Raw genomic sequence first — 12,804 nt, 5'->3', positions numbered from 1 at the left:
ACTTTCTGTTCCTATGGTTTTGCCTGTTCAGGACATTTCATAAATATGGAATCGTATAATGTATGGTCTTTTGTGACTTGCTGCATTCACTAAGTATGATGCTTTCAAGTTTTATCCATGTTGTAGCATCTGTATTAGGACTTTATTAGTATTTCATTCCATTTTATGGCCAAATAACAATCTATTATATAAATGGATATACATTTTACTTATCCATTCATTAGTCGATAGACATTTGGGTTGTTCCTACTTTGGGGCTATTATAAGTAATATTGCTATGGAACATTTATGTACAAGTTTTTACATGGACATATATTTTTATTTCTCTTGGGTATATACCTAGGAGTGGAATTTCTGGGTCAAATGGTAACTCTATATTTAACTTTTTTAGGAACTGCCAGACTGTTTTCCCAAGTGGCTGTACCATTTTACATCCTTAGCAGCTGTTTTAGTCTGCCTGGGCTGCTGTAATAAAATACCTTAGACTGGGCAATTTCTAAATAACGGAAATTTAATTCTCACAGTTCTGGAGGCTGGGAAGTTCAACATCAAGTCGCCAACAGATTCAGTGTCTGGTGAGGGCTTACTCTTTGCTTCCAAGATAATGCCTTCTTGCTGCATCCTCACATGGCAAAAGTGGCAAACAGGCTCCTTCAAGCCTCTTTTTATTTATTTTTTTGAGACAGGGTCTCACTTTGTCACAAAGGCTGGAGTGCAGTGGTATGGTCGTGGCCAGTGGTGCAATCATGGCTCCCTGCAGCCTCGCCCTCTTGAGCTCAGGTGATCCTCTCACCTCACCCTCCCAGATAGCTGGGACTACAAACACATGTCACCACACCTGGCTAGTTTTTGTATTTTTTTTTTTTTTAATAGATACAGGGTTTTACCATGTTGCCCAGGCTGGTCTCGAACCCCTGGGCTCATGCAATCTGCCCGCCTCAGCCTCCCAAAGTACTGCAATTACAGGCATGAGCCACTGCGCCCAACCCCAAGCCTCTTTTTTTTTTTTTTTTTTTTTTGAGACGGAGTCTCACTCTGTCACCCAGGCTGGAGTGCAGTGGCACTATCTTGGCTCACTGCAACCTCTGCCTCCTGGGTTCAAGCAATTATCCTGCCTCCACCTCCTGAATAGCTGGGATTACAGGCGTGTGCCACCATACCTGGCTAATTTTTGTATTTTTAAACAGAGATGGGGTTTCACCGTGTTGAAAGGCTAGTCTCGAATTCCTGACCTCGTGATCCACCCACCTCAGCCTCCGAGAGTGTTGAGATTATGGGCATGAGCCACCGTGCCCGGCCCCCAAGCCTCTTTTTATAAGGACACTAATCCCATTCACAAGAGCAAAGCCTTCATGACATAATCACCTCCTAAAGCCTCCATCTCTTAATACTATTGCATTGGGAGTTGAGTGTCAACAAATGAATTTTTGTGGGACACAAATATTCAGACCACAGCAGGCCAGTAAATATTTTAAGCTTTGCAGGCCATACAATTTTCGATGCAACTACCCAACTCTGCTGTTGTAGCATGGAAGCAGCCACAGACAGCATGTAAGCAAATGTGTATAATTATGTTCCAATAAAACTTATTTACAAAAACAGACAGCTGGTTATGGTCAGTTGTTTGCTGACCCTTGGTCTATTTTATGGTTTTTAAAAGATTTTTGAAGTCACATGTTTTTACTAATATATACATACATAATTGCTACATATACTGTTGGAATAAAATCAGGTCAAGATTTGATCTCATCAATAGACCAGAGCTTCTGTATCCCTCAATTGAATTAAGAATTTGAACAACTGAGGTACTCAGTGGGCCAGGCGCAGTGGTTCACACCATTTTGGAGGCCAAAGTGGGAGGATTGCTTGAGGCCAGGAGTTTGAGACTAGCTTGGGCAACATAGTGAAACCCCATCTCTACAAAAAATTTAAAAATTAGCTGGGCATGGTGGCACACACCTGTAGTCCCAGCTACTCAGGAGGCTGAGGTGGGAGAATCTCTTGATCCCAAGAGGTTGAGGCTGCAGTGATCCATGATTGCACCACCGTACTCCAGCTCGGGTAAAAATAGAAAAATTAAAGAGATACTCAATGGTGCTTTTGAAGAAAAGTTGTATTTAGTTTGATATTATTTTACCTAAAAAGGAAAAGCTGTCGGTATTTAGGACTTCTGAAACAGTGTAGTTGAATTCTTCATCACTACTGAGCAGGGGGTTGAGGAACCTTAGGCCAGTGTGAGGTAGTATTCCTTTGATCATACAAACTGTGCAACCCAAAACATAACCCTCTGCCTGGTGGGCTGCGGTGGCTCTCATTCAGAGTGGGTACTTCAGACATCTTACTAACAATCCTCCAATTGCTTTTGCTAAGAAAGCATTTTTAGGGTTCTTTTTTGCTCAAATCTGTTCCCTCTGAACCATCACGAGAATCTATTTCAATTACAAATCTGAACAAGTAACTGCGTTTTCAAAATCCATTGGTAGCTTCTATCACCTAAGTTTCAGACTGCTCAGAGTGATACATAGTTACCTTAATGTTCTGGTTCCTCCTAACCTCTCCAATTTCAATCACAACTACCATCTCACCTCTCATGTACAAACACAAGTTATTAAGTAAGGTTATTTATTACCTAATCTGTTAGGCAGATTTAGTTCTTTGCAGTTCTTTTACAGACCATATACTTTCATACCTTTATACCTGAAATGCCTGACTTCTACACTTTAAAAACTAAGTTAGGCCGGCCGTGGTGGCTCACGCCTGTAATCCCAGCATTTTGGAGGCTGAGGGGGTGGATCACCTGAGGTCAGGGGTTCAAGATCAGCCTGGCCAATATGGTAAAACCCTGTCTCTACTAAAAATACAAAAAATTAGCCAGGTGTCATGGTGGCACGTGCCTGTAATCCCAGATGCTTGGGAGGCTGAGGCATGAGAATCGCTTGAACCTGGGAGGCAGAGGTTGCAGTGAGCCTAGATTGCGCCACTGCACTCCAGCCTGGGCGACAGAGCGAGACTCTGTCTCAAAAAAAAAAAGACTGAATTAATAGTTACCTCTTAATCATTATCTCTATATCTTTTACATAGTTGTGTTCTGCATATAACCTAGTGTTTTACTTATTAGTTCATGTGTCAGAATGTCTCTTCTACTAGACTGTGATAAGCTACTGTGAACCCAGAAAATCTGAGACAAGTCTCAGTTAATTTAGAAAGTTTATTTTGCCAAGATTGAGGACATGCGCCTCAGAAGGTTCAGACGACATGTGCCCAAGGTGGTCAGAGCACAGTTTGGTTTTATACATTTTAGGGAGACATGAGACATCAATCAACATATGTAAGATGAACATTGGTTCGATCTGGAAAGGTGGGACAGCTCAAAGTGGGAAGGAGCTTCTAGGACCAATGGTTGCCTTCTTTTGAGTTTCTGATTAGCTTCTCCAAAGGAGGCAATCAGATATGCATGTATCTCAGTGAGCAGAGGGGTGACTTTGAATAGAATGGGAGGCAGGTTTGCCCTGAGCATTTCCCAGCTTGGCTTTTCCCTTTAGCTTAGTGATTTGGGGGGTCCAACATATTTTCCTTTGACACTACTAAAAGACAAGAACCCATACTATTCATCTTAGCATTTCCAGTTCTTACGCCTGGCGTAAAGTGTTCAGTAAAGGTTTGCTAAATGAAAGGATGAATAATATTTGCACTATGTATTTTCTGCCCCTGTGTGAGACGTTTTCTGATACCAACCAGTTCTCTGACACCAACTAGGTATGCAACAATTCAATTCAATTCAATTCTAACACTAATTCCTAGAGTTTTAGTGTCATACTTCACGTGTGTAGGGCTCAGCCTCACAAGACTGCCCCGACTCTGGACACCAGCCACAGATGGGGTACCCAGGCTAAAATACTTCAGACTGGCCAACCACAAACTTGAGGATTCCCATGAACTTCCTCCTGCTCCCCCAAGCTTCAATAATTTGCTAGAATGACTCACAGAACTCAGAAAAGTACTTTATTTATTATTACCAGTTTATTATAAAAGATACAACATGGGGGCCAGGTGCAGTGGCTCACGCCTGTAATCCCAGCACTTTGGGAGGCTGAGGCGGGCGGATCACCTGAGGTCAGGAGTTCGAGACCAGCCTGGCCAACATGGTGAAACCCTGCCTCTACTAAAAATACAAGAAGTAGATGGGTGTGGTGGCGGGCGCCTGTAATCCCAGCTACTCTGGAGGCTGAAGCAGGAGAATCACTTGAACCTGGGAGGCAGAGGTTGCAGTGAGCCAAGATTGTGCCACCACACTCCAGTCTGGCAACAGAGCGAAACTCTGTCTCAAAAAAAAAAAAAAAGAAAACCATACATCATGGAAATAGCCAAATGGAAAAGATGCAAAGAGTATGTGAGGAGGGGTGCAGAGCTTCCATACCCTCTCCAGATGCACTACCCTCCCAGCACCTCCAAGTGTTCACCAACTTGGTAACTCTCTGAACCCTCTTGTTCAGGAGTTGTTATGAAGGTTCCATTACATAGGCATGATTGATTAAAGAATTGGTCGTTGGTGATTGAACTCAATCTCTAGCCCCTTTTCCCTCTCTGATTGTCGGGGGTGGGAGTGGTGGGAAGAAGGGTTGGGACCCCAACCCTCTAAACAGTATTGGGTTCCTCTGGCAACAAGCCCCAATTTTGATGCTATCTAGGACCAACCAAGAGTCACCTCATTAGCACAAACTCAGGTATGGTTGAAAGGGGCTTGTTATGAATAACAAAAGATGATCCTATCACTCAGGAAATGCCAAGGGTTTTAGTAACTCTGTGAGGAACGAGGGACAAAGACCATATATATATTTCTTACACCACACCCTGTTCAAAAGATCCCCCTCAAAATCAGCCCATTAAAAAAAAGTTTATTATGATTTTATCACATATAATTTCAAATGTTTAAAAGAGTATAATGATATGTTTAATATAATTAATTTCTGAACCATATCAGGTTCATTGCCCAGCGCATGGCAAATTAGTACACCAAGACACTGGGTTGTAGCAGAGAAAGGGGTTTAATCATAAGACAGCTGAACAAGGAGATAGGAAACCTCAAATTTGCCTCCAGGAGGAGTTTGAGGCTAGAGGTTTTTAAAGGGTTGGACAGGTAGTAAGCCAAGGTGTGGGGATCATTGATTGGTTAAGGAATGCAGGTTGAAGTCATGAGAAGGGGGGGATGAAGAAATTGCATTCTTATGCTGATTTGATTCCTCTGTGGGGGTCTTCAGACTCACTGTTCCACTGGAATTCAGGATCTGAAAACTATCTTAAGCAACTTTTAAGCAAAAGCCTTATGATTCCAATGTCATATTCTATTTATGATAACAATGAGGATGCAAATGGTCAGCATCTAGTGTGATGTGATTTTCACAGCTAAAAGGAAGTGGGCCAAAGTGCAGCCTGATTAATGCTTAATTATAACTATATTTCTGTCCAGAACCAAGCAATGTAATTCTTGTTAAACCCTATGAGGACGGTTTATTTTCATGCATCCATCACTCTACTTCAACAATTATCAGTAAATGGCTAATTTTCCTCCATCCGTGCCTCTTGCCACCCCCACCCAGATTATTTTAAAGCCAAAACCAAATATTACATCATTTCTATCTGTAAATATTTCAGCGTGTATCTCTAAAAGATAGGAACTTTTTTCTTAAATATAACCATATCATGCTAAACTAAAAATTCCATAATATTATCAAATAATCAGTCCCCATTCACATTTCTCCAGTTGTCTCAGTTTTAAAATGTTCCCACATTTTGAATTGAGTTTCAATAAAGGTATATATTTCAGTTGGTTATTATGTCTCTTAAGTTTCTTTTACACTATAAGTTTTCTCTTGTTTCTTTTTAAGTCATTATTGAAGAAAATGGTCTTTTGTCTATAGAGTTGTTCACAGTGTGGATTTTGTTTATTGTACCTATGGAGTCATTTCATATGTTCCTCTGTCCTCTAGTTCCTGTAAATTGATAGGTAAGTTTAGGGTTAATCACTGTCATTGGTTTGGGGGCGGGGAAAGGTGAGGCAAGACCACTTTATTCCAGTGTTGTATTCCACCAAGAGGTACTTAATGGTCTATGTCTCTTATTTTGTATGAGGGTAGCCAATGATGAACTTTGCAGAGATCCTTAATTCATTAGAAGTTGTAAAATTCCAAATCTGTCATCTTTTCTCATTTTTTAAGTTGGAGTACTTCTAAAGAGAAATGTCCTTTTATCAAGCAAATGATTATCCAGATATATAGTTCAAAAATACTAAGACTTGCTTGTAGATATTATGGAATGAGGGAGTTTCACAAAAGATTGATAAGGCAAACTAATAGGTTTTGAATGTCAAAGAGAGATCATGAATTTACCAATATCTTTAAAGTGAATTTCTAAAACTTAGTGACTTATTTACAGATGTTCAAAAATTAAATTGCATGCAAAAATAAATCTTCAACTAAATACAAATGCTGACATTTAAAAATAAGAACTAAGGCTAGGCACAGTGGCTCATGCCTGTAATCCCAACACTTTGGGAGGCCGAAGTGGGAGAACTGCTAGAACCCAGGAGTTTGAGTTCAGCCTGGGCAACATAGTGAGACCCTTTCTCTTAAGAAAAAAAAAAATTAAAAAATTAGAGGGGTATGGTGGCATGCACCTGTTGTCCCAGCTACTCGGGAGGCTGAATTGGGAGGATCACTTGAGTCCAGGAGGTTGAGCCTGCAGTGAACTGTGAACAAACCCCTGCACTCCAGCCTAGGTGACAGAGCAAAACTCTATCTCAAAAAAAAAAAAAAAAAAGAACTAAAACTGGGCATTGTGGCTCACTCCTATAATCCCAGCACTTGGAGCATGACATGAGGCCAGAAATTTGAGACCAGCTTGGGCAACATAGCAGGACCCTATCTCTATCAAAATAAAAATAAATAAAAATAAGAACTGGGAAGGTCATTCTTTAGTACAAAAATGATAATCAAACTAATATTCACTTCCAAAGCATATATTACTTTTTTGTATGTGTGTGCTTTTGGTAGAGAGATAGCATTTTGCCACGTTGCCCAGGCTGTTCTCAAACTCCTGAGTTCAAGCTATCTGCCCACCTTGGCTTCCCAAAGTGCCAAGATTACAGGCATGAGCCACTGCACCTGGCCTACTTTTATAAACAAACAAGAATGTTTTGTTTATAATAACCCACATTGGACCAAAACGTCTTGCCTTATCATAGTAAACCCACTAAGCTCCCCCTTTGCTTACATTACTGTGCCTCTGTCAGTATTTTTCAGTTATTTCTCCTCTGCTCTTTCCAACCTTTTGTTGGATCTAATTCAGAACTGAAGTTTTAATATGCTCTCTCAAGCATATAAAATAAAAATTATGTTTCATATTTAAAATAAAGTTTATACAAGGCTGTTGGTTTGGATTGAGTTTCTGTACTAAGTCCAACAGACCAAACCAAAATGGAATTACTCATGCGACAGTTCATCTGATCTTCCAAGAAATCAGGAGAGAGAGAGGTAATAGCTAAATCTCCAAACAGGCCAATTTTAGCTGGCATAATAAAGAAGTCCCCTCTGCTTTAACCTTTACAAGGAAAGTAACTTTGAACCAACCCATGCACTTTTTCTTCTCTGTTTCTGCTTTCTTCAGCCCTTTTCTGCCTAAAAAGCCAACTTGCCTTCTCAGTTAATCAGAACACTCATTCTGTTTTTTAGAATAATGTGTTCCCCAAGTCTAGAATTGCAAATCAAAGCCAGTTAAGATCTTTAAACTAAATTTGTTGTAATTTTGTATTTTGACATGTTATCAATAGTAAAATTGTAGGAATCCAGAGCATGAAGACCATGATATCCTTACCTGGTCCTAGTATGGAGATAAAGGAAAGGAATCAGGGTATAGAAGTAGATAGTTTCATGCCAATAAAATGTTGGTATCAATGTTCCAATAAAACAAACAATATTTAACACTTGTATTATCCAGACAATGTTAAGTGTTATCATCAATAGAACTACTTTTATTATTATCAGCTCTGTGTTACTGTATTAACAAAATAATCACACCTTTAAGAAAAAGTAAGTTATTGGGAGGCCAAGGCAGGAGGATTGTTTGAGACCAGGAGTTCAAGACCAGCCTGGGCAATATAGCAAGATATCATTTCTAAAAATTTTTTTTTTAATTTTTAAAAAAGCGAGTGAGCAAGCAAAAGTTAATCTTCTTTGGAAAAAGGAAAGAGACCAACCTCTTCATGAGGCTGAGGGATTTGAAAGATTGCTAACTATTGGTAATTTTTTAAAGTACTATACTGAGGTACATTACTGAGTTAGATTTTAGAATCTTCTTCGGTGAATGTGTTTGATATAGGCTAAACATTTGTACCCTGGCATCAGGCAAAATCACTTCTTCTTTAATACTCCTTGCTGGTTGTTTTCTGGACTGGTCTTTCTTCTTCTTGGAATGATCAGTTTTTTGGGACAAGTAGACAAAGTAGGTCTTTTTAGGCCTGGCAAAAGACCCTCCCATAGTCCAGTCTGGCTCCCTGGAGTTCCACAGTGGGGTCTGTTTGTGCACTTATGACCCTTGTTAATGTCAAAGGGAGGGCTAACTAATCTAGGGTAGGATTTGGCTTTTCTTGATGCTAGCCTGATTTTGACTTAATTTTACTTCTGACTAATCCCAAGGGTAGGATTAGGATATTTGGAATACTAACATTGTGATTTGGCTGTCTATTATATAGCTTTATCTCTGTTGCTCCTCACCCCTACCCCCTGCCATTTTAGGTAATTCCCAGGATTCAGAGTGACTTTTATTCTGCTTCTCCACTGTTCAATTTTTTTATTTTTATTTTTTTTTGAGATGGAGTCTCACTCTGTTGTTCAGGCTGGAGTGCAGTGGTGCAATCTTGGCTCACCGCAACCTCCACCTTCTGGGTTCAAGTGATTCTCCTGCCTCAGCCTCTCCATTAGCTGGAATTACAGGTGCACGCCACCATGCCCGGCTAATTTTTGCATTTTTAATAGAGACGGGGTTTCGCCATATTGGCCAGGCTGGTCTCGAACTCCTGACCTCAAGTGATCTGCCCACCTTGGTCTCCCAAAGTGCTGGGATTACAGGCATGAGCCACCATGCCTGGCCTCCACTATTCAAATTTTCTAAACTAATTTTTTTAAGTTGGGCTCTTGCTCTGTTGCCTAGACTGCAGTGCAGGAGCACAATCATGGGTCCCTGCAGCCTCAAACTCCTGGGTTCAAGCAATCCACCCACTTCAGCCTCTCAAGTAGTTGAGATTACAGGAATATACCATCGCGCCTGGCTAAATTTTTTAAATTATTTTTTGGCTGGGCACGGTGGCTCACACCTGTAATCCCAGCACTTTGGGAGGCGAAGGCGGGTGGATCACGAGGTCAGGAGTTCGAGACCAGTCTGACCAACATGGTGAAACCCCGTCTCTATTAAAAATACAAATATTAGCCAGGCGTGGTGGTGGGCGCCTGTAATCCCAGCTACTCAGGAGGCTGAGGCAGGAGAATTGCTTGAACATGGGTGGTGGAGGTTGCAGTGAGCTGAGATCGTGCCACTGCACTCCAGCCTGGGTGACAGAGCAAGACTCGGTCTCAAAAATAAAATAAAATAAAATAAATCAATAAAATTATTTTTCGTGGAGACAGGGTCTTGCTATGTTGCTTAGGCTGGTCTCAAATTCCTGGCCTCAAGCAATCCTCCTGCCTCAGCCTTGGCTTCCTGAGTCTCTGAGATTATAGGCATGATCACCATGCCTGACTTAAAATAAACATTTTCTTTTCACAGCTTAAAATAAACATTTTAGTTTTATTAAAAATGAGGGTTAAAAAAATAGACTAGAGTAAATTCTTATCTATCTAAAACTAGTTTAGTTTACTTTCAAGTAGAAAGGAAACTCTTAAGTATAATTCTTTAGTAAGGTGGCAAGAGCAATTTGAAAATTAAGTGAGAACAAAAAGTTTATGAGAAGAGTACCAAGATCTAGGAAAGGACCCTAGACAAAAGAGGGTTTATAGTCTGAACAGGGAGGAAGCAGATGAGACGTAAATACTGCTGTGTACTCAAAAGCAGAGCCTGACAAAGCTAAAACACTTTCTAAATATTAACTTTTGATCTGATTCAGCAATCCCATGATAGACACATTAGTATAGCAAATGGTAAAGTGAGGCAAAAGAAAAAATTCTGTGTGTATGCCCAGAAAAAAAATTCAAGCATAGGTAATCTCCTTCTGTGCCTCTCCACCCTTTCCTATAGCAGCATAAGCAGTCTGCTGGTGACTCTGTGTAGGTGTCTTTAGGGAAAATAAATTGGTCACCAAGGTTGTATAATAGCTATGAATGTGGAAGCTGATCCAAACTAATAGCTGACCAGTAAGAACCAATTCTAAGCTTGAAAAACAGTTTTAAAAAAATCTCTCTTCTTGCACGGGATGAAAAATTATATTTTTAAAGGGTCATTCTACTATGGTAGAATATTCTCATTAAGATAGTAGAAAGGGCCAGGTGCGGTGGCTCACGCCTGTAATCCCAACACTTTGGGAGGCTGAGGTGGGCAGATCACCTGAGGTCAGGAGTTCAAGACTAGCCTGACCAACATGGAGAAACCCCGTCTGTACTAAAAATACAAAATTAGCTGGGCGTGGTAGCACATGCCTGTAAATCCAGCTATTCAGTAGGCTGAGGCAGGAGAATAGCTTGAACCCGGGAGGCAGAGGTTACGGTGAGCCGAGATCGCACCATTGCACTCTCGCCTGGGCAACAATAGCGAAACTCTGTCTCAAAAAAAAAAAAAAAAAAAAAAAAACAGTAGAAGGCTAGTGTCCTGGAAATGAGTGCTGAGCTCTCTAGTTCTGGGAAGTTGTGAATTAGGCCAGATGTTCTAAAGAAAATGAGCAGTATAATAAAGTGTGATTTGATGGCTTTCCGTTTGTTGCCAGAAGTGAAGGGAAAGGAGTTATAGGAGAGTATGTCAAAGGCTTGTTTTTCCCTAGTAGGTGTGGAATTTCCAGAAGAAACAAACAGATCTCCTCATCGCCTTTTATAAGCATAGAATTACAAAGTTAGAAACAGCCATGCAGGAGGCACAGCAAGCACTGGTCAGCCAGGACAAGTAAGTAACAAATCAAATCCCAAGACAGCTTTTTTTCCTTCTTTCTAAGAAGTGACAGTCCTTATTGTGTTTGCAAAGCCTGGAAATTGCTCCATATGTATTTGTTTGTTTGGGAAAATCGGGTACAGAATTTTTGATCCCTTGAATCTCCATTTTTTCTCTTTCTTCCCTCCAGAGGCCCTCCTCACTTTATAGTTTTCCTCTTCTATTTCCTGGTATCAAAAACTGCTTCCCAGGCCAGGTGCACTGGCTCACACCTGTAATCCCAGCACTTTGGGTGACTGAAGCAGAGGATCACTTGAGGCCAGGAGAAGATCAGCCTGGGCAACATAGCGAGACTCTGTTTCTAAAAAAAAAAAAAAAAGTTTTAAAATAAAAAATTAGCCAGACATAGTGGTTCACACCTGTAGTCCCAGCTACTTGGGAGGCTGAGGCCAGAGGATCGTTTGAGCCCAGGAGTCTGAGTTACAGTGAGCTATGATCACACCACTACACTCCAGCCTGGGTGAAAAAGTGAGACACTGTCTCAAAAACAAAAACAAAAAAAACCTCTGCTTCCTTGAGAAATCAGATATAGCTGATTCACACTGATAGCACTCATTGTAGCCTCAATCTCCTGGGCTCAAGAGATCCTCCCACTTCAGCCTCCCAAGTAGCTGGGACTACAAGTGCACACCACCATGCCTGGCTAATTTTTTTTTTTTTTTTTTTTTTTTTTTTTGTAGAGAGGAGTCTCTACATATTGCCTAGGCTGGTCTGGAATCCTTTTTTTACTTCTTTTAAAGTTTTTTTTTTTTTTTTTTATGGAGTGCTTCAAGCATTTACATGTTAACTTTCTTTGGGGGCTATGTTAATCTCCTCTGTATTGTTCCAATTTTAGTGTATGTGCTGCCAAAGCAATCACAAGATGGAGTCCTTGATAAAAATTTTTAGATATCAGCAGGCCAGGGGTGTGTGTGTGTGGAGAGAGGAAATGGAATTCTCTGCAAATTCTCCTGAAATCATACCAAGTAATTGCTTATTTTGTGCACTTAATTGTTCTCATTATCAAAACCCTGCCATTGTCTCCTTGAATCATCAAATCCCTGATAGAAATAGCTTGTATAGCTGCAAGCATTTCTCAATAAGTATTAACTAGATGTTAATAGTTATAATAATAATAAATCAGATTTTTAATCCCTGATTTGCTGGAGCTGATTGTTTCCATCTTTTGCCTAGAGAATTGTCAGTCTTAAGGAAGGAGAATGGAGAACTAAAGAAATTTCTAGCCATTCTAAAGGTGAATGAAATAGATTTTCCTTATTATTATTTTCTCTCTTACTTTTCTCATCTATCTAGCTGACTGCATCGAATAATGTTTCCTAATCTTTTTCTCATCATGGCACACACAGAAATTGGTATTTGTATAATCAGCACATTATAGTAAATGGATGAGGTCTCAGCAGACCTTGGGGGATGAAAGGATCAATATATAGCACACTTGTAACCCATTCCTGAACATCAGTGTGTCATGACCTACCAGTCGGAAAGCTCTCTTATAGAAGAGACAGCTGTTGCAACTTAAAAATTTCTCTTCAAGGAACTCAAAGACACCTCAGGACCCTTCCTCTGCATCACACTCTACTTCCTAGATAGTTTTTCTTCCTAAGAATGTTCTGCGTATTT

At 40.3% G+C, this 12,804-nt stretch overlaps 1 protein-coding gene and 1 non-coding gene across 3 annotated transcripts in view; one reads left to right on the top strand and one right to left on the bottom strand.

Moving 5' to 3' along the window:
• The window catches only part of RNF212B (ring finger protein 212B), a 91,540-nt gene that overhangs the window by 65,985 nt on the left and 12,751 nt on the right, over nucleotides 1–12,804 (top strand). For both annotated transcript variants that reach the window (XM_030802586.1, XM_003260944.4), the window contains 2 exons: nucleotides 11,024–11,139; nucleotides 12,358–12,418. In XM_030802586.1, the coding sequence (XP_030658446.1) occupies nucleotides 11,024–11,139; nucleotides 12,358–12,418 (177 nt within the window). The remainder of the gene's footprint in view (nucleotides 1–11,023; nucleotides 11,140–12,357; nucleotides 12,419–12,804) is intronic.
• Nucleotides 11,937–12,043, bottom strand: LOC115832584. The gene has a single exon (XR_004028110.1). It is a non-coding gene; the product is annotated as a U6 spliceosomal RNA (small nuclear RNA).

This window comes from Nomascus leucogenys, chromosome 22a (assembly GCF_006542625.1).
Source record: "Nomascus leucogenys isolate Asia chromosome 22a, Asia_NLE_v1, whole genome shotgun sequence".
Lineage (NCBI taxonomy): Eukaryota > Metazoa > Chordata > Mammalia > Primates > Hylobatidae > Nomascus > Nomascus leucogenys.
The sequence above is the reverse complement of the archived record's forward strand: the minus strand, read 5'-3'. Positions and strand labels throughout refer to the sequence as shown.